General features: G+C 40.1%; 2 protein-coding genes across 3 annotated transcripts; one reads left to right on the forward strand and one right to left on the reverse strand.

Annotated features, from left to right (window-relative positions):
- Window positions 1–96: 96 nt before the first annotated feature.
- Window positions 97–14,057, forward strand: med17 (mediator complex subunit 17). The gene is made up of 13 exons (XM_085130540.1): window positions 97–334; window positions 677–922; window positions 1,613–1,776; window positions 1,913–2,132; window positions 2,239–2,375; window positions 2,501–2,582; window positions 2,809–2,961; window positions 5,776–5,906; window positions 6,499–6,683; window positions 7,016–7,153; window positions 11,568–11,685; window positions 11,806–11,965; window positions 13,596–14,057. Exons 2-13 carry the CDS (start codon window positions 691–693, stop codon window positions 13,802–13,804), a joined length of 1,929 nt encoding a protein of 642 aa, XP_084986666.1. The 5' UTR covers window positions 97–334; window positions 677–690; the 3' UTR covers window positions 13,805–14,057.
- Window positions 10,286–20,890, reverse strand: vstm5 (V-set and transmembrane domain containing 5). Of its 2 annotated transcripts, none has more exons than XM_085130562.1 (4): window positions 20,348–20,883; window positions 17,456–17,782; window positions 16,817–16,960; window positions 10,286–15,346 (listed from the first exon to the last, which is right to left on the reverse strand). In XM_085130562.1, the coding sequence occupies exons 1-4, from the start codon at window positions 20,421–20,423 to the stop codon at window positions 15,309–15,311; spliced, it is 585 nt and encodes a 194-aa protein (XP_084986688.1). In that variant the 5' UTR covers window positions 20,424–20,883; the 3' UTR covers window positions 10,286–15,308. The 2 variants fall into 2 exon arrangements, with proteins under 2 accessions (XP_084986688.1, XP_084986687.1); XM_085130561.1 differs by lacking the exon at window positions 10,286–15,346 and adding an exon at window positions 15,353–16,743 and having other exon boundaries at window positions 20,348–20,890.
- Between the last annotated feature and the right edge of the window lie 65 nt (window positions 20,891–20,955).

Genomic DNA, 20,955 nt, shown 5'->3' on the forward strand with positions numbered 1-20,955 from the left:
AAACTGCCCGCCGTATCTTTGCCGTCCACATGAAATATTAGTTCCTAGTCATTATATCTGCATAAAAAAACATTTTATGCATTTAAACATAAAATACATAAAAATACATCAATAATAATATATATATAAACATTAAATACGTAAATAGTGCTAAAGTGACACAAAGCGTTTGAAACAGCTTCCAGCCTCAGAGTTCATCACAATCGCGGTGGGAGGGGGACCGTGCAGGAGTTACACTCGTTCCTGTATTGATGAGCCTTTCACCGCTACTGGAACATTTAATGCAATACCCGAGAGTATTCCTCTATACCTCCAACACTAGTGAACGCCAGAGGTAAGATTTACAGGAGTAAAAGAGTATTTGGGGTTTTAAGCTGTTCTCTTGAGCTTTCGAGTCTCCTTTTATGCTGTGAACTAAGCAAAGAGCTAACGCTAGCTAGTGTTGCTAACTAGTAAAATGTTACAAAGTGCCTAAAAGAGCTGAATTATTGTCATCCAAAGTTGTTGAGGAGCATTTTCTAATGTTCGTTCTTCACTTTAACATTTGGAAGTGAAGTATTTTAGTGTTCTGATTATTAAACAACCTATATTAAATGTTTGGTTCAGAGGTTTTCTGGTCTCCCCTGTGTCTGTGTTTGATGACTACCCCTTTCTGCCTGTCCACTCCACTTCTCAGCCAAGTCTGTCATCATGTCTGGTGGTCCAGCGGTGAGGATCAGCATCGAGTCTTCCTGTGAGAAGCAGGTGCAGGAAGTGGCCCTGGATGGGACAGAGACCTATGTCCCTCCTCTATCCATGTCCCAGAACTTGGCAAAGTTGGCACAAAGAATTGACTTCAGCCAGGGATCCGACTCAGAGGAGGATGTTGAGGGAGAACCCAAGGACCGAGAATGGGGCAAGCAGGATGGAGAGGAGGAAGAAGGTAAAATGCTTAAATAAAGCAAGGAGCTAGAGCTACACGAGCCATCACACATTCCTTGGTATAATCAGCTGCTGTGTGCCTTAGGCCAACATAAAATATCAAGCTGAACTTCATTCATCATAGGTTAAACATTTCAGTTCAGAGCTTCACTTAGATGGTGAATAATTACCAATAAATATATAATTTCAGTCTTCATGCCAAATATCCTTGGACAAGATACTAGAAGTTGATTGGAGTATGAAAGCATGTGAATGTTACATATAAAGAGCATAGAAAAAAAGTGCATGTGGGAATGGGTGAATGAGGCAAGTTGCGTAAAGTGCTTTGAGGGCTCAGAGTAGAAAAGTGCTCTATAAGAAACAATGTATTTACCATTTAAATCACAATGGAGCCTCTGTCATGTTTTGAGGCTGCATTTCAGCCCGAGGTGTTGGAGGCTTTGTGAAAACTGATGGAATTATGAATTATGTCAATCCTAAGAGTACATCCGCTGCTCCAATAAATAAATAAAATGGATTTCAGGAGTAATGAGATCCAGCTAAATAAAGTTAAACTTTATTTACAATTTATTCCTGACTCTGATGAAGAAAGGAGGACCACCAAGTAGACTGCACAAATGAATTGAAAACAGAACATGAGGTTTTTTATCACTTGTTGGAATCGAGCCCAATTTTCTGTTTTCTTGCATAGGCACAGTAAAATTTCAGCCGTCTCTTTGGCCCTGGGATTCGGTGCGTAACAACCTCCGCAGCGCCCTCACAGAGATGTGTGTACTCTATGATGTGCTCAGTGTGGTGAAGGAGAAGAAGTACATGGCTTTAGACCCTGTGTCTCAGGATCCAGCAGCTGGAAAGGTAAATTAAACAATGTCACTTACACTGATTTTTTTAAGGGTTTTTTAAGAGTTCTACAAAAAATCTCTAAATGTCAGCAAAGCACTCTTAGGTTTGTCCACAAAGAGATCTTTTGCTCTTTCTCCAACTCCTGCAGACACCACAAGTTTTCCAGCTGATCAGTAAAAAGAAATCATTGGCCACAGCAGCTATGATCCTTCAAAAGGGAGCAGAGAAGCTCAGTAAGTCAGTCGCAGAGAACCAAGAGAACAGGAGGCAAAGGGATTTCAACTCTGAGCTGCTGCGGCTGCGCTCACAGTGGAAACTACGCAAAGTTGGAGACAAGATCCTGGGAGACCTCAGCTACCGCAGTGCAGGTGATAAGAGAGGAAAACACCTCACTCAGTCAGTGCTGCTGCATCCTACAGATTAACATTAAGACACTTTAAACCTGTTTTCTAACTCCTGTGTTTGCCCGTGCAGGCTCCCTTTTCCCCCATCATGGCACATTTGAAGTGATCAAAAATACTGACATTGATCTGGACAAAAAAATCCCAGAGGATTACTGCCCACTGAACGTCCAGATCCCCAGTGACCTGGAGGGGTCTGCTTACATCAAGGTCAGAGGGAAATGACATGTATAATGTGTTTTTATTCATCTTTTCTCATTCCTTGTTCATTCTTTGATTTTAGATAATTACCAGATATATTAGGTGTAATAGAAAGATACTGTTTGTATCTTCAGGTGTCCATTCAGAAACAAGCTTCTGACATTGGTGATCTGGGAACCGTCAGCCTTTTCAGACAACAGCAAAAGAACAAAGCTGGTATGGTTCAGCACATATACACATTAAAAGTTGTTCAGTAACACAGAGGCTCTTTTCTTCCACGTTTTTTTTTTCTAGAAGGGCATTTTATGAAAATACTAAATTATTACATTCTGTGTGAGAAAGTGCTCTTTAGGCTTTGGCAAAGGATGACTGAGCCCACTCTAAATTGTAAGAGTAAATCCCACAAACAAAACTCTTGGTCTTTTCTTTTGTCTCTGCTCAGGTACGCAGCAATGGCACGTGAAACTGGAGGCGGCTCAGAATGTTTTGCTCTGTAAGGAGATCTTCGCCCAGCTGTCGAGGGAGGCAGTTCAGATCAAATCCCAGATCCCTCACATTGTTGTGAAAAACCAGATTATCTCACAGCCATTCCCAGGTGAGAATATGACACAAATGGGGTCCTGGTTCAATGTTTCTCACACTTATGTATGTGCTTATGTGTGCCATACGGAAGCATATACCTTGCCTTGAGAGAATAACTGACCCAGTGCTTGAGCACAAGGACCAGTTCTCCACCTGCTGCAGGTTAGGGGGACCCTCCAGCTCACAGCAGATCTTCAGAGCAGAACTAGGACTTCAGTCCAAAAATGGTGGAAATGTAGCTTGTCTCACCATGGGTTGAGACTGCCGCAACAGAGTAAACTTTCAAAATAAGAGCATGGGAGGTTGTCCACTTGTCAAGTGATTGTGGATGGCATTAAAGAGATGAAAACATTTTTTAAAAATGCTACAATATCGATGCATTAGTCTATGTCTACGAAATCCATGACAACACAGTGGTTTTGTTCAATATTATCATGGGAATATCTTGTTGTAATTTAATAGAACTTGGAACCAAAATGTAGACTCACAGCCATAGTACAAAAAAATACCTGTGTGGTATTTTGCTCTAAAACTTGAAATATACATTCTGGGGATTCGTTGAGACTCGAGTTAACATGTCTTAATGTGAACTAATATGGGACCTATAGGTATTAACAAATGGTGAAAGATCTGAATAAGAACAGGTGGGGATGGAGGAAGACAGACAATCTGATAAAGAAAGGCAAGAAGAGATGATTTTTTATATATATATATATATATATATATATATATATATATATACATACTAGGGATGGACCGATCCGATATTACGTATCGGTATCGGTCCGATACTGACCTAAATTACTGGATCGGATATCGGAGAGAAATAAAAAATGTAATCCGATCCATTAAATATCAAAAAAGCACCTCACAAAACTTGGCGACATGGCGAGCCGGAGCAGTGTGGTCACGTGATAGAGCGGCTGTGTGTATTTGTAGCCTTGCTAGCAAACATTTCATCTCCGAGGAAGTTATCTCAGAGAGAAGTAAAGCAAGTGTGTAAGTTCATCTCTGAATGTTTGTAAAGCATTCCCGCGTTAAGCTTAACAACCGATATATAGAGCAACTGCCTTTCTCTCTCTCTCTCTTCTTGCTGCTACTTCAATCGTGAAACTGCTTAATGATCAGCTGATCGGCTTTTCTGTCGCGAGTCCGTCTCTCTTGTTTGTTTTTGTCCCACTTCTCACCAGAAAGAGGAAACCAGCGGCTGAACAACAGCAGCACTATTAAGCTTGATAAGCTGTTGTTAGAATTTATTTAATATTACTTTCTAGACCAGGATCCTTTTCTATGCAGCTGGCTGGTAACTGTGCAGGGGCGGATCTAGCAAAGTTTAGCCAGGGGGGCCGATAGGGCATGAACAGGCAAAAGGGGGCACAAAGACATACTTTTCTTTCTTATTCTCATTTAAAATATCTAGCTTTTAATTATTTAATAATTATCTGAATCTTACACCCAAAGTTTTAATCTGATGTAAAATGTATAGAAGTCCATTACTGTATATAGTAACTGTTAAGTCTAATATACCCTAGTACTTTTTAGTAGTAGTACTTTTTCCTTTGGGAAGGTACCATCTGTGCAGTCTGCAATTCTGTTGAAGAAAGATGTTGAATCTATTTAATTATTCTTGAAAAATAATTTTTTCACCCTGCATCAAATTAAAGTTGATTACATTGATTAAGCATCATGAGGAAGAGGGTGGTTCCTTATTTTCTTTTGCTGGGAGTTTGCAACCCTATTAGTTAGGTTGCTTAATATTTCTGCTAAGTACTCTTTAAAATACCAGAATAGGGAGGATGGGGTAGGTTGAACTTTATTAGATTGATCAGTGTTGCTGATCTATGAAATATTTTGGGTGCAGTGTATTTTTTTTGTTTTTTTTTTACATACAGGTATAACAGAATAGCTTTAGTGTTGTTGTTGTTTTTTAACTTGAGTATGAACTTATACAAAAAGCAGCAAGATATTAAAAAAACAGTTTTACTGATTAAAAAACACACTATATCGGATTGAAACGTCTTCAAGTAACTTAAAGAAGTCCAGACGCTTTTCTTTGCAAGCTCCTTTGACTACGATGACCTGGATGACTGAGAACCTTCACAGACACTATATCGGATTCATATCGGTATCGGCAGATATCCAAATTTATGATATCGGTATCGGACATAAAAAAGTGGTATCGTGCCATCTCTAATATATACACACAAAGAATTGATTACAAAACAAGACACATGTGGGAACAGTGAGGGGAAAGGAAAACAAAAAACCAAAAAATAGGAGGTAAAACCAAAATAAGGCACAAGAAAAACAACCTTTGAAGTAAAACAAGAAGTGACCAAAAGACAAAGCAGAGAGGCATGAATACGAACATGAAGCGCTCTGACAGCTAGAATAACATTTAACATAATGACTGACTAATGTGGGCTTTTTTTTTTCTTTTTTTTAGTGCTCTTTTACTGGAGGTTAAGTAACAGGTGCTATCTGCTGCATTCCTCTTTTTATCTATAAAACAAACACCATATTAATGTTCTGAGTAATATTCTTAATGTTACGTACGAACAGCCGTCATCAAGTCGAGGTATTCAGCTTTCACATTTGTCAAGAGTGTAAAGAATGTTCTTTCACTTTTAGTGAACACTCAAATCAAATCACATCGAATCACTTTTATTGTCACGTACGAACCTTGTTCAGTACTTTACTGTTCAAATTGTAAAGTAGTTTGAACAGTTTATGGCTGGGGTGACTGGAGTCTTTGATGATCCTCCTGCCCTAATTCATCCAAAGTGTCATTCTCCCCTCCAAACATACCTGCAATTTTTCTCTCTAGGTCTGCAGCTGTCAATCTCACTGTGCCACTCTACGGGAGAGAAGAAAAACAACCGGGCATCTCCAGAGAAACCCAAACCGGACGACCACCTTTACGTACTAGAACACAATCTGCATCAGATGATGAGAGAGGTGAGAAGTGAGATTCCTGTAGAGCGCAATCTATTAACCACCTCTGGAGGAAACCTACTAGATATCATCTGAAATGCGTTAAATATTTTTAAGCTTTGCCTTTTTTTTCTCTTTGTCCTTTAACTTTTAACTATATATCCTAAAAAAATCCATCTCAGTTAGGGAATACTGGTCAGGTCTCAGTGTGCTTAGAAACCAAGATAAAGACCGTAGAGAATTAAAGAGAAAACTGCAATAGTCCCCTGCAGGATTACTTGGTGATAGTGGGGAGGAAGAACTCCCTTTTAACAGGGAGAGAGCACCGGCTGAATTGCAATCAGGAAGAGACAGTCATTTCTGAGCAGAGGGTGCTTACAAGAAAAATACAGCTACAAAGTGAAGGAATCTATGAGGGGTTTTTTTTTCTTGTAAATTTAAAGTTTTAATGTTGGATTTTTTTTTTTAGATATTAAGATATATTTGTGTTCTTCTACCTACAACAACCCTGGAAACCTGTCGTCTTCTACTCTGCCAGGAGACACTTCTATTGTTATTAATTTAAATTTCATTGTCTCAGTGCACATTTCATTGGCAACATTTGTTTCTTTTATAGTTTCACAAGCAGCAGCTGAGCTCTGTGGTGATACCGCACCCTTCTAGCGCTCCCTTTGGGCACAAACGTCTGCGTTTGGCAGGGCCACTGGCCTATGACAAGGCAGAAATCTCCAGTTGGCAGCAGACTGAGGGGCTGCTGGAGAAAATGATCAAACAGGCCAAACACATCTTCCTACGTCGCAGGTAAAATATCCTGATATAATTTTACAAATACAGAAACAGTTACCAGCAGCAATATTGAATTTTACTGCAAATTTAGGAGCTCCAGAAACTTTAGCAGCCCAAAAAAAGCAGCGTTTGCTACATTTGGCTAGCAGATGGCTCACATTGTCTTTATTGTTTCATCAGAATCAGAATACTTTATTAATCCCAAACTGATTATGGAAATTAAATTATGTCCTTTTATCTTAAAATATTTAATCTTTTAACAGAAGAATTGTTGTTAGCTACTTTTTGTTGGCTGTATAATGCTTAGCAATACTCTTCACGGGTACCACGGTGTTTGTGGTCAACAGGACGGCACGTACCATCGATAGTCTGGCCAGTCGGATTGAAGACCCGCAGATCCAGGCTCACTGGTCCAACATCAATGACGTATACGAGTCCAGTGTCAAGGTGCTCATCACTTCACAAGGCTACGAGCAGATCTGCAAGTAAGTGGAGTGCAGAGGAGTTTATTTTACTCATTATTTTAAATATTTTTTTAATTATTAGAATTAAAACATTTTGTATTTTGTAATCGAAAAACTCAACAATTGAAAAAATCCTTGACACAAAGTTTTTGCTTTGCTGATTTGTTTAATGCTCGGCTCTGTAGCGCTCAGTGGCCGCCATGTAAATGCAAATGTTTTGCCTACATTTGCAACTAAAAACAAACCTGCAATAGAAATGTATCTAGGAGCAGCATGTGAATAAAAAGTATGACAACATTAAACCCACATGGTCCCCCGTTTTTAAACAAAATTACTGATAACACAGCAGCAACAGTGACTGTCTAACTGAAACGGTGAGCTCATTTTTCTAGTGTCCAAATCAGAGCACTGTTATCACCATCACAGCCTTTACTGGGAAACAGCTGGCAGGATCCTTCAACCTGCTTAATGAACTTTGTTGTGAAGAAAAGAGGACTTTAAAGTTTGTTTCAGTCACTGTCATTTGTTTTAAGCAGTGAAAAAGAAATATATCAGAATATTATGTTAATAACTGTATTAATATATAGGGAGGAAAAAGCTTTTTTCCCCCAGGCCATTAAAAATGCGTATGGGCCAGTAAAACTCTGAGCCCATGACTTTGGGCTGTTAGGTTGGACACTAAATTATTATTAATGTTAATTATTAACATGTGCACCATCAAAACATCTCGTCTTTAGAAGCATAAAACTTTGCATCAAAGCATTATTGTATTTGAAATCATTTATTTATTTATTTGTTTTTGCATTTAAGAGAATGTTTTCTTCAAATGCTTTAGTTTTATTATGGCATGCAAATTAAGGATGGGAATCGAGAACATGTTCTTGTAGAAAACCTGTTCTCAGTAGTCAAATTCCTTGGAATTGTTAGAATGCCCGCCTATTAATCCCACTTATGGTTTTTACACTTGCACTATAATCAGCTGATTTCAGTTTGCATGTCAAAGGAGGAAAATAGCAACAGTCTAGAGCACAGGTGTCGAACTCCTGCTCTCGAGGGCCCCTGTCCTGCTTGTTTTCCAACTAACCAGCCTTTGTAGCTTCTTATTGGCAAAGCAAATCTGATCCAGGTAATCAGCAGCATGGATATCTCAAAAACAAGCAGGATACCCCTGATCTAGAGCATGGATATGGACATTTATTTTTATTGCACAAAAGGACGAGATAAATTGTAGAGTGGAAAACTGCATCCAGGACAGAAACAACCGCATTATGCTGCCAGGTATCCACCAAGACACCATGCTAACGCTAAGCTAACCCAGAACCCAGAGTGAAAGCTGAGTGAATGCTGAGGCCAGTACCCAGACCCATATCAGGAAGTCCTAAAAACTCCCTGAAAAGCCTTCAGTTAATCCAAAATGCTGCAGCAAGAGTCCTGACAGGGACAAGAAAGAGAGAGCAGATTTCTCCTGTATTGGCTTCTCTTCATTGGCTCCCTGTGAAATCCTGCACCTTTAAAATCCTGTCTTGTAATCTTGTAATGTAATCTTAATGACCTTGTAGTACCATATCACCCTATTAGAGCACCGCGCTCTCACACTGCAGGCCTACTTGTTGTTCCTAGAGTATTTAAAAGTAGAATGGGAGGCAGAGCCTTCAGTTTTCAGGCCCCTCTTCTGTGGAACCAGCTTCCAGTTTGGATTCAGGAGACAGACACTATCTCTACTTTCAAGATTAGGCTTCAAACTTTCCTTTTTGGTGAAGCATATAGTTAGGGCTGGACCAGGTGACCCTGAATCCTCCCTTAGTTATGCTGCAATAGGTGTAGGCTGCTGGGGGATTCCCATGATGCACTGGGTGTTGTTTCTTCAGTCACCTTTCTCACTAACTATGTGTTTATACACCTCCTGCATTTAATCATTAGTTATTATTAATCTCTAGCTTCCAAAGGATGTGTTTTGTCCAGTCTTCATTCTCTCACCCCAACCAGTCGCAGCAGATGGCTCCGCCCCTCCCTGAGCCTGGTTTTGCTGGAGGTTTCTTCCTGTTAAAAGGAAGTTTTTCCTTCCCACTGTCGCCAAAGCGCTTCCTCATAGGTTGTCATATGTTTGTTGGAGATTTTGCTGTTGTATTATTGTAGGGTGTTTACCTTACAATATAAAGTACTTTGAGGCGATGTTTTTTTGTGATTTGGTGATGTATAAATAAAATTGAATTGAATTAACTTCTACATGGAATCGAAATGGCAGTCAGACTGCAGCCTCCCTTTATACCTGTTCATGTTTCTAAAGCAGAATCACTGTGGCGTTCGCTTTTTGGTGCTGGTTTTCATCTTTGCTTTGTGCAGTCAGCTTTTTAGTGCACTAAGAGAGAGATCTTAGAGATATGTGTCCTAATTAGGGATTTGTTTTGGTATGTGGGGCTGTAGTCTCAGGTTTATATTGTTAAATGGTGATTATGAGACATTGTATTTCAGCTATTTGCAGAGTAACATGAAAGTAACGGAATGAGTTTGATAATGAAGTGATTAAGCAAAGTACTGCATTACTTTTTCAAAAAGTGTAATGTGTAATAATGATTTTTTTGAGTAACAATTTGAACGCTGATCACGACAAAGGGAACTACCTCAACATATGCGCACAAACATTTGACCCACTGCCTGCAATTCATTTGCATGAATGTTTTTTTGTTGTTGTTTTTTATGGGCATTGTATGTAGTTATATTACAACATTGGTACACACTGTAGAAATAACAATTTTCCATTTCCTGTTTTTTGGGGATTTTGTTTGATAACCTGTGGGGGTTTTTTTTGTTTGTTTTGGGTTTTTTTTTCTCTTTTAAATATTTATTATAAGGCAGAAGTATTTCTTATCCAGTTACTTGAATAATCAATAGGATACTTGATTACTAAAATATTCAATAGCTGCAGCTTTTATTATTTAATAGTCTCAGGGTTCGCAAAATTGCTAGCCCGACGTCCCGGGGCTAGCAATTTTTCCGGTTGGGCTACCAAAATCCATCTCAGCCCTGCCCATCAGGTTATCATAGGAAGAAAAAATATATGTCAATACTTTTGCATTCTTTCGCAAACATAGCTGGGTAATGTTGTCATTGGCATCGAAGAGCCACTGTCAATATGTGACATAATGAAATCGCGTTTAAATTTGTGCTTTTTTTTTTTTTTGCTTCACGTTCACTTTGCCATCACTCAAACTGTAAATAGAGAGCAGCAGTACTGATTGGTGAGTGACAGATTAATTCCTCTCCAATTCCTTATCACTCGTTAGCTTACTATGCAAATATGACAAGTGAAATCTTCCGCAGCAAGCTTAAACATGTCATAGAGGTTGATTGTGCAGAGAATTGCTGATCATTATGCAAGTGCATGTGTAAAAGCAGATGGATTTACGCAGGTATTTTAGTTCTGCAGAGCCAAATAAGACAGGTCAGGGTGAAGAGTGGACAGCCAAAGAAAAGCTTACCACCAAATGGAAAAGATATGACAAATCAGACTATGAGGCAAAAAGAAAGCGCAGCTTTTTTGGTTTCATGGACAAAATAATTTGTGGCTGGAATATGACACGCTAAATAACTTAAAGTTCTGCCGGGTGTGTCGTTAGTTTCACTCGATTTCTGAGTCGACAAGCGCTTTTGTTACTGGGACCAGTAATTTTAAGGAAGACCCCATCAGAACCCTTGAGAAATGCAAGAAATGCATTATTGCTCAGTCTACAGTATCTTTCCCTGAACAAACACCAATTGCAAAAAACATATGAAAAATAAACTAAGCACAACAAGAAGTCCTGAAAAATCTGTTTAGAACAGCAAAGAGTGAACTACCTTTGGCAAAATTTAGCAGTCTTTGCAAACTTTGCAAACAAAGCAAATGGCCTAGATCTTGGTTCCACTTGCCTCTTACCCGTGACTTCAGTGGAAACTTCAGATTCAGAATCTGACACAGACTGATTCATGTTCTACGCAGTTTTTACAAGTTCATAGAAATTTCTGATCAATTAGAATCGAGTATTTGAGTTGATGATTGTCATTTTTATACAGTTGTTGTAATCTGTGTTTGATTGATGTTTTGTTACAAAACAAAACATCCCTCAAAAAATTGTCCTCTTGTTTTTTCGGGCTACTTAAATTTATTTTGGGCCACCAAAAACTGAAGAGTGTCTGCCCGAAGGGCTACCAGGGATTTTGAAATTTTGCGAGCTGTGAGTCTTATTTCTGAATCTATAGAAATTTCTTTGTACTTTTGTTTGTTAACTAACGTTTATCATTATATTTTTCTATTTTCTTTCACTGCTGTTGTAAACTATATAAATAAATTTGAAAAAAGCTTTTCACTCCTCATATATGGATGTTTACATGACTCTGGACCAGCGTGTTTGATCCTCTGAAATGAGGCTCACTGTGTTTTATTTGGTGTGTTTAGGTCCATCCAGCTGCAGCTGAACATCGGTGTGGAGCAGATCAGGGTGGTGCACAGAGATGGACGTGTGGTCACGCTGTCACACCAGGAACAGGAGCTGCAAGACTTTCTCCTCTCACAGGTAACACCAGTAACTTCCACAGTTATTGGAGGAGGCTGAATTTACTAGAAGCATGGCTGCACACTGCTGACTGTAATGCTTCAGTATTTAGTTCTGCGTATGCCTGCCTTCTTTTCACAGATGTCGCAGCATCAGGTACATGCAGTTCAGCAGCTGGCTAAGGTGATGGGCTGGCACGTCCTGAGCTTCAGTAACCATGTAGGTCTGGGCCCAGTGGAGAGCATCGGAAATGCCTCCGCGGTCACTGTTGCCTCTCCCAACGGAGAGTACGCCATCTCAGGTGAGACTGATGGCTCTTGGATCCTCAGGTTTCTCTGTAGTAGGAAGAGCATATTAGCAGCAGCAACTCAGTACTACTCATGCCTCTATGCATGAGACATTCAGGCTCTCCCTTAGCTAACCTCCCCCCAAAATCTGTGCTGTTGAATAAAGGCTAAAATGTAAAAAAATTTATATATATATATATATATATATATATATATATATATATCTCAACCTTTTTTATTTGAAAGAAAAGGTAGAAACTAATGTAATAAATCAAGACGACACCCAGTCTGTCAGTTCATGGAAAATTGCTCAGGAGTAAGCAGACAGGTTGATACAAGTTGGGGAATCTTTGAGAAACGTCCTCTCTTCAAACATCATTGAAATGCATCATGAGCCGGTTTCCTCGGGCCATGCAACACTCATACTGAATATCTGTAAACACTGAAGAATAATGTGTGGCAAGACAAGAGAGAAACTTTATTGTCATTAGGGATGGGTATTGATAAGATTTTCACGATTCCGATTCCATTTTCGATTCTGTTTAACGATTCGATTCTCTTATCGATTCTTTTTTTTAAAAAAGGAGAACACTAAGGTTGATTAGCTTAGAACTTTGTTTTATATCTTCTCTTTGAACAAGATAGAAATTTAGGAGTAACATGGCCTTACAAACCCAACAGTGAGCTCTTAAGAGATCCACAGCCTACAGCTCTTCAATGGGGCGTCACAGGGTCCCCAGGAAAAAAAAATTGTAAATGTAAAATAATAAAATAAATATTCTTCTGTAGCAATAACAAAATATAACATAAATTATTCAGTAGCAATTACACAAGAATATCCAGTAATGTCCCTGCCTACAATTAAACACATTCACTTACTGAAAATCATCTGCTGTGGCAAATGGGTGCAAGCCTTTGACCACAAACTTAGTCACTGCTCGGTGACATTCGTCTATCCTGGCCTGAAAGGAGACGCTACCGGTAGACTGCAGCGAGAACTGCCAGCATCTGAGCCAGACTCTGTCTGTCTCATCATGGTCACCTAAATGCACAGTAATGGCAGGTTTTGTAATAAGGCAGATCGCGCTAACATAATATGCACTGTTAGTTGATTATTTACCTGCCGCATTAACGGGAGAGGACGTGCAAACGTTACCGCTGCTGCTGGGTTGAGATTCACGAGTCCGGAGCAGAATTAAAAACACGACATTCATTTAAGGTTATCGCGTGTTTTGTGAGCAAATGCTTTTGCATATTCGTAGTGTTTTCTTCCTTAAATGAAATATCTACTTTGCAAGTATTGCAAGTTGCCCTGTTGTCATCCGTTCTCGTAAAGTATAACCAAAGTTTTGAGCATTTGAGCCGCTTACGCGCCATGTTTCCTGCCAGGTAAATGACGCTCCGCAACGTGGTGACGTCATTCGGGGCGACTGGAATCGATAAGGAAATCGTTTGCAAAAATGGCAAACAATTCCAAGGAATTGAAACAGTGGGAACCGGTTCTCAACAAGAACCGGTTTTCGATACCCATCCCTAATTGTCATTGTTTAAAAACAACAAAAGTCTGCTCAGCAGCTCTTTATCATTATGCAGCAAAGTAAATAACTGTCAGTGGTTTTTCATCAAAGTTTCTTTTCTTTTCAGTACGTAACGGCCCAGAGAGCGGGTGCAAAGTTTTGGTGCAGTTCCCTCGCAGCCAGATCAAAGAGCTGCCAAAGAGCGACGTCATCCAGGACGCCAAGTGGAGCCACCTCAGAGGGCCGTACAAAGAGGTCCATTGGAGCAAGATGGAGGGCCGAAACTTTGTCTACAAGATGGAGCTCCTCATGGCGTCGCTGACTCCCTGTCCTTAGGTGTTGACGCTGTCTGCTGACTCCTCTCACACACAAAATAACAGTTTATTTAAAGAGGACAATCTTCCTTCATAGACTCTCTTCCTCACATTTGAAAGAATCGACAGCGCTTTCATTTCTTTTATTTTTTTAACCAACTCGTGAAGTCTGTCCACACAAGTGTCCACTGCCTGTTGCTTATAGTGTAAGGTGTGGACTGTGTGTGTGTATACCTCAAACAGTTTGATGCAAAATAAAAAGCAGTCTGTCTCTATATATTTGCTCTTTTTCTTAAGAATACAGCTATGGATCAAAGAGACACTGTTTATAAAACTGAGCTTAGGGATTTGACCACATTAAGTTCAGCGTTGTCTTAGGACTGTATTCCAACATGGGAACAAAAGTTTAGTGAACTCATAAATTTTCACTAAACCTGTTTTCTGGAACAGGTAAGTGTAAGGAACAAGTTTCTGTGTTTCTTGTTGTATCTTCATATTGCAGGGTGGCTGCAGGAGGCAGAGCAGGTAATCCAGCTGCGTTCTGTGTGTGTGTGTGTGTGTGTGTGTGTGTGTGTGTGTGTGTGTGTGTGTGTGTGTGTGTGTGTGTGTGTGTGTGTGTGTGTGTGTGTGTGTGTGTGTGTGTGTGTGTGTGTGTGTGTGTGTGTGTGTGTGTGTGTTAGCAAACAGCTTTGAGCTCAGAGTAGATGGGTGCAGTTTTAATACCACTCCATTTGTCTGATGTGACAACATTTTAGATAAACTAACTTTGAGTCTGGACTCTGGACAGGTGGGGCTCCTGAAGTTCCTGTGTAGGCACGAGGGAGGAGAGAGTTCATTAAGAAAGAAATCACAAAATCATTTGCACTGTGAACCGGATATTTTTTCTTTAGGTAATAAAAGAAAAACAATTCTTTTCTTTTGTTTCTACATCCATTCATTCTTTATTCCTGCATTCCTTCCTTTTCCGGGCCGTGATCAGCTGACCTGTGTTACTGCAGCTTCATGGCTCTGTGTGGATTTAGCAAACTGCAATTACTACTTGACTACTTTGGTCACAACTTTATTTACATTATGTTCTGATTTGCTGAGCTAGTATCATCAAGGCCTCAGCTGAAAGTATCACCAGCCTGCAGCTCACAAAAGCGAAACTCGTTTTTTGTTATCATGAAATAATCTGATTTAATTGCTTATTAATGAAACCAGCCCAGTTTAACCATTGGTCATGAGTAAAATAAAGTCACACAGTTTCTTTGCTTAGAGAATAAATACAAGATTTATTGTGTTCCTGTATCATCGGTGGTATATTCACATTCACTCATTCAGTGACAGTCATCTGTAAAGATCAATATCAGTACAAAATATCAACACAGTGCAGGTGTTCATAACTGACTGGTCATGCTTTGAGCTGTAAGTAACTAGAGTATATAAAGAGGACAGTTTGATGTACAAAACATTCCACCTTCAAAAGTATGTCCTCATGTTGTATCACTGACAGCTTTGATTGGCCATTTCAGGTGAGTCATCACTCAGATGTTCATTATCTGCAGCTCAGTCGCATCGTTTTCTGCAAAAAAAAAAAAGGGATTAAAGTGTCAATACATGATTAAGACAACAAACAAAGCTATAATAGGTCTTCACAGACCTTTGTACTCAAACACGCCTTTACTGTGATACAATGATAGAGTCCAACCATAGTCAACCATCACACCCTTCAACCTATATTTATTCTCCACACAATCATGCAGTGGTAAGAAGAACACATTTTAACTTTAGATAAAACAACACGCTCACAAACGTGTTTATGCAGAAAATTGTCTTCTTTATTATTTCACCCATTACCTAAAAAAGCAGCCACACTTCAGACACTGTATCAGGTTTTATTTGCCTACTATATGAAACCAGTTTGTAACTTATTCAGTAGTAGTCTTCAGGAATAGTTCTCCTGGATATTCTTTGGATTTGGCTGCTTTGTGTTCTGTTCTCTCTGAAGATGATCCCACACTACTTCAATAATATTGCATCAGGACTGTGAGGAGGCCAGTCCATGACTGATGGTGTTCCACTGTGTGTTTGTCTATCCAGGTGTGCATTTACTGTGCTAGCAGTGTGTTTGGGATCATTGCCATGCTGAAAAATTAAGCTGCTGTAAGTTTCCAGATGGTATAGCACAGGGGTGGGCAACTCCAGGGCTCGAGTGCCGGTGTCCTGCAGGTTTTAGATCGCACCCTGGGTTAACACACCTGAATCAAATGATTAGTTCATTACCAGGCCTCTGGAGAACTTCAAGAAATGCTGAGGAGTCATTTAGCCATTTAAATCAGCTGTGATGGATCATGGACACATCTAAAACCTCCAGGACACCGGCACTCGAGGCCTGGAGTTGCCTACCCCTGGTATAGCATGATGGATCAGAATCTGATGAATCGCACTCTTTCTGTGTTCAAAATTTATGCCCCAAACTTCTGCATGACAGAACTTTATGACTAAACCTGCACCAACTGTTCATCCTCAGCACCAGGGAGAGTTTTGGGGAAACTGGCCTGAAAATATGCCCTAAAATCCCTGAAAGCAGCAGGTCTGCCATGGACTACCTGTTAAACTGCATGTAGTTCAGACTATGCCTGTTTAGTGCAGACAATAAAGCATTGTATGAATGTGTATAAACGTGTCCTGTAGTGTTTCCATTATCATTGCCACAAAAATGTAAGAAATTCTGTAAAACACTATGGATATTTGTAGGAGAAACAGACACACAAATCTTTTTATTTTTTGTATTTATTTGTTTTGGTTACATAGTTGTCCTCCATGTAGAGTGACCTATTTTGGTTATGAACGTTTTCAGCACGTATCCATACAAGAAATCAGGGAAGAACATGTTTGAGCAATGCCAGCAATCCAAAATCTTCTGAATGGGTATTCACAAGACATTTCCAAGTTGCAAACCTGTTTTTCTGGCATCACCTGAATGCACAATCATTGACACCATTAGAGGATATTCACTGAGATGGATTCTGCTGTTTACACGTCCCTTTACCTGGCATCTCTCTCCTGTGCTTGCATGCCATTATCTTCTTGTAGGCCTTGTCCAGGAGCCACATGGCGAGCATAAGAAGGCCGGCCAAGCAGGCCAGGGCCAAAAATGAGACCGTAAGGTACTGAAGGTCCTCATACAGAACCTCTGTAGGAAAGAAACACAGGAGCCACATCTTATTTACTGCAAACTCAACTGCAAATAGGGCTGATATGTTTATTAAAGATAATTTTTCATCATGTTTACTTGTTAAAAAAAAAGACTTCCCCTCTTTGGTCAATCCATATGTTCTTCCTTCCTGCAAACAGTTCTGAGCCTGCCTCTAATAACCACAGACGCCATGTTTGGGAAAGGGCAGGGCAGGGCGTTTGTCGTCTTTAAATCCAAACAACTGTCACCACAATGCCAGTCAGACTACGTCAAACTGAAGCCGAGGGCTTTTGTTGATGCTCTAATCACGATTAGTGCTGCTTTTTTAAATCGTGTGAAGAAATTCTTTGTACAGGTATGACAGAAGTGCTGTTAATTACCTTAAGCTTTAAAAACTGAGCTATTCTGACAGGACTGTTTCTTTCTTTCATGCTCTTTTTCCCTCGTTGTGTGTTAGTTTTCTGTTTTGTTTTTTAATGTAAAGACTCTCACCATTTACTTTTAGGACAAAACCAAAATCCTTGCTGCTCCCGGTTGATTCTGTGATGGTGACCACGTAAAATCCACCATCCTGCAGCCGCAGGTCTGACAGGCCCATCGAACCGTTGTCATAGGCCTGCACTCGGCTGCTGTAGTCCTCCGTTATGTTGGTGTACCCCCCCGGCTGCCAGGCCCCTATCGTCCGGCTCACCAATCCTGACATAAAAGTCCATTGTATGTTTGGGATCCCGCTGCAGGTGAAATTCACGGAGAAGATCACATCGTCCTGCACTGAGCGGATCAGGCTCCTCTGAGGAGAGTATATGGAGATGGCTCCAGCTAAACAAGCACATGAACATACATGCATACATTAGTCTGTATTCTCTGGGTTATTCTAGAATCAGCTTTGACTTACTTTGTAAGTAAGTCAAAGGGCAATTCTGCTTTGCATCAGAAGAAAATTAACACAGCAGCAAATTGCAAAAAGAGCCTCAGTGATCCAGACTCTCCTAAAGTCCTAAAGTTGTTTGAGTAAAGTGGTACTTCCAAACTATTATACAGGACATGTGAACACCAGTGTCTTCCTTCAACAGCCATAAGCTGCGTTCACAGGTGTTAACATATGGTTAAATTACAACATGTTGAACTGATTCTGGTATCAAAATACATGTAAAGGGAGACCTTTCCTGTGCTGTAACTTGTTTTATCCAGCCACCTATCCTGCAAGGTGATAGGACCTTTAAAAGTTTACCCAAAATGCATTTTTGAAACTTTTCTCAAATTAATGATCAGAAAACAGATGAAACATCCAGGACACCAATACATGTGTCATAACATGGTGGAGAGAGGACCCAAGCATAGGGCACGTAGGTAGATTCAAATGATAATGAGCCTTTACTTGGCTGAGACAGGACTACATACTGGGGAATACCCAGTAAGAAGTAAGAAGTCGAAACAAGACACATGAGAAAAGTGTCTATCAAAGTAAAACAAGAAATAAACACACAAACAACAGTACTCAGAATAAACAGGATCATAGAAACAGACGAGTCAGCTGGAGGAACGAACACTAACGTGACAACTGAACCAGAGCCCAATAATAACACTTCACAAAATCAGAGTCCGAGTTACTAGAAGCAGAATTCATAGAAAACACTAGAGTACAGATGAAAACAGCTCAAAACTGCAAGAGCATGACTATTTATTTCTGTTACTCTTTAGCTTTAACATTAAATTAATGTGGCTCTGCTGTTGAAAGTAAGACATATGTCACGATATCTTATGTTAAGGTGGTTATGAAAAAGAAACAAAAGCAAGATCTTGGCTTTAGATTACAATGTTCCAACCTTTGTATTTCAACAGACTGTAACTCAAAAAATATTCAAACTATGAGGATAATATTTTTATCATTAGATATACGGATGTTATTTTAAAGAAAAATCTGTTGATTCTGAGGGGATACGGTGGGAGAGAGACTCAGATACCTGAGTGACCTGAGTCACAGTGATAGCAATTAGAGTAGAAACATGCTGGTGTGTGACACAGTCAAGCGCCATAAAAAGGAATCATTCCACCATGACATAGTTAGCTGCTGTTCCTGACAAACACTGTGGCATGTCTCCTGCTCTGCCTCTGCTCTGTCTGATCCCCCACCCCCATCCTCTTTTCCCCAGAGGATTAAAACTAGTCAAACTAGCTGGGAGGTATCAGAATGAATATAAGAGGCAGTGTGTTTAGGCCGAGCTTTAATGCATATTTTCACGTGCGTGTCAGGGAGAGATCTGGGTCTGCTGGTGGTGTGTTTGTTTAATGAAGCATGGGTAAAGAATTTAAAATGAAAGATACTAGCGCTGACTGAGAAGCAAGTCAGTATGGGAGATTTTTTTTTTTTTGTCTAAGCTGCCCCCCAAAAAAAACAAAAACAAAATAAAAACCCTTTTACCAATAAACCTCGACTGACTCTTTCCTTATTTTTCTGTTAAGAAATCACATAAATACTTTTCAATGCAGCTCTAATGTGTCTTCTTTTGACTGTTTCCTGCAACCTGGTTTGCTTTTAATTTTGCTACTTTTGTTTTGTGTTCTCTGAGATTTGGTTTAGATTCAGAATTTTTTTGGAAACAACACTTCTGGGCACTCGGATGTTATTTCTAGGATCGTTATGTTGGTAGGACACAGCTTTATAGGCTCTGAAGCCTTGAGTGGTTGCATTTTTATAGTTCAGATAAGGTACTTTGCAATCTTCAGCTTTCTGACTGTCACATGGTTGCAGACACGATACAGCCAGAGAAAAAGAGATTGGGCTCATCGTGTTATAGAGCAGGGGCTTGACCCCTTGGGACCTCAACAATAGAAACGGATCAGACGTTACGTAATAATAAAAATAATAATAATGGATTGTATTTATATAGCGCTTTTCAAGGCACCCAAAGCACTTTACAATTCCACTATTCATTCACACACTGGTGGAGGCTACGGTGTAGCCACAGCTGCCCTGGGGCAGACTGACAGAGGCGAGGCTGCCATATCGGCCCCTCTGGCCAACACCAGTAGGCGGTAGGGTAAAGTGTCTTGCCCAAGGACACAACGACCAGGACAGAGAGCCCGAGGATTGAACTGGCGACCTTCCGTTTACAGATACGCTTCCCAACCCCCTGAGCCACGGTCGCCCCATAATAAAATCCCTATCATGCTTCAGCACGGATTCATGGCTACATGCCTGAGCTCTGCTTAGATAATATTAGGGAATATTGACCTTTTTACTTCCCACTTCTGCCATGATCGCCTATATATACTTTCTACTGACAGGACCGAAACTTCATCCAACATTTTAAGTGTTAAACAAACATAGGTAGGTCGTACCACAAAGATAAAGCAGCAGAATTAGGAATGTGTTGAGCTTACCTAGGTGGCACATATATAACATGATGCTGAGAAAAACAGCAACATCTTGTATTTCCCAGAGCCTGAAATGCCACATTAGGATTCCAGACCCATCTGTCGAACTGCTGCAGAAGAAACTTCCTTGGTTTATTTTACATTTTGTAGCATTCTCCTCGTCTTTCACCTTTTCCCATGGTTTTTTCTTCTTCTGTTTGTCTTCCTGGAGTTTCTGAGAGTTGTTCTTCTATTGCTTTCCTTCTGCTTTTTTGTAAAAAGTAAGAGTGTCTGTCAGGAATGCAAAAGCTTCCCTCCTCTCTCTCAAGACTGTGTTGGATTTGACTTCATACCTGCGCAAGTCACTGCCAGCCAGCCCACACCTATCAGACAGGTTGAGCCGGAGATTACTGAGCAAACATGTAGTCCTTGTGTGGCAGCGCTCTCTCGCACACTCACACACGACTGAAGGCTGAAAGCCGTTGAGCAGTATATTCTAATTTACCTATTGCAACCACTTACTTGTCTATCTGCAGACACACTGTCACAAAATGAAAGTGGGACAGGTGGAATCAAGTAGCGACGCACCTGGTAAAACATGTCAAACAGGAAGTACTGTATTCACATGTATGCAA

Source organism: Neolamprologus multifasciatus, chromosome 14 (genome assembly GCF_963576455.1).
Source record: "Neolamprologus multifasciatus chromosome 14, fNeoMul1.2, whole genome shotgun sequence".
Lineage (NCBI taxonomy): Eukaryota > Metazoa > Chordata > Actinopteri > Cichliformes > Cichlidae > Neolamprologus > Neolamprologus multifasciatus.

What these genes read in the sequence shown, in the direction of transcription:
- med17 (XM_085130540.1), top strand. Translation starts at nt 691, where the DNA reads ATGTCTGGTGGTCCAGCGGTGAGGATCAGCATCGAGTCTTCCTGTGAG. An exon ending in AGGATCCAGCAGCTGGAAAG is followed by an intron (nt 1,777 to 1,912) that starts GTAAATTAAACA and finishes CAACTCCTGCAG; the next exon opens with ACACCACAAGTTTTCCAGCT. An exon ending in TGCATCAGATGATGAGAGAG is followed by an intron (nt 5,907 to 6,498) that starts GTGAGAAGTGAG and finishes TTTCTTTTATAG; the next exon opens with TTTCACAAGCAGCAGCTGAG.
- vstm5 (XM_085130561.1), bottom strand. Translation starts at nt 20,423, where the DNA reads ATGTGGCATTTCAGGCTCTGGGAAATACAAGATGTTGCTGTTTTTCTC. An exon ending in TTTTGTCCTAAAAGTAAATG is followed by an intron (nt 16,961 to 17,455) that starts GTGAGAGTCTTT and finishes TCTTTCCTACAG; the next exon opens with AGGTTCTGTATGAGGACCTT. An exon ending in GCACAGGAGAGAGATGCCAG is followed by an intron (nt 16,744 to 16,816) that starts GTAAAGGGACGT and finishes TTGTGCATTCAG; the next exon opens with GTGATGCCAGAAAAACAGGT.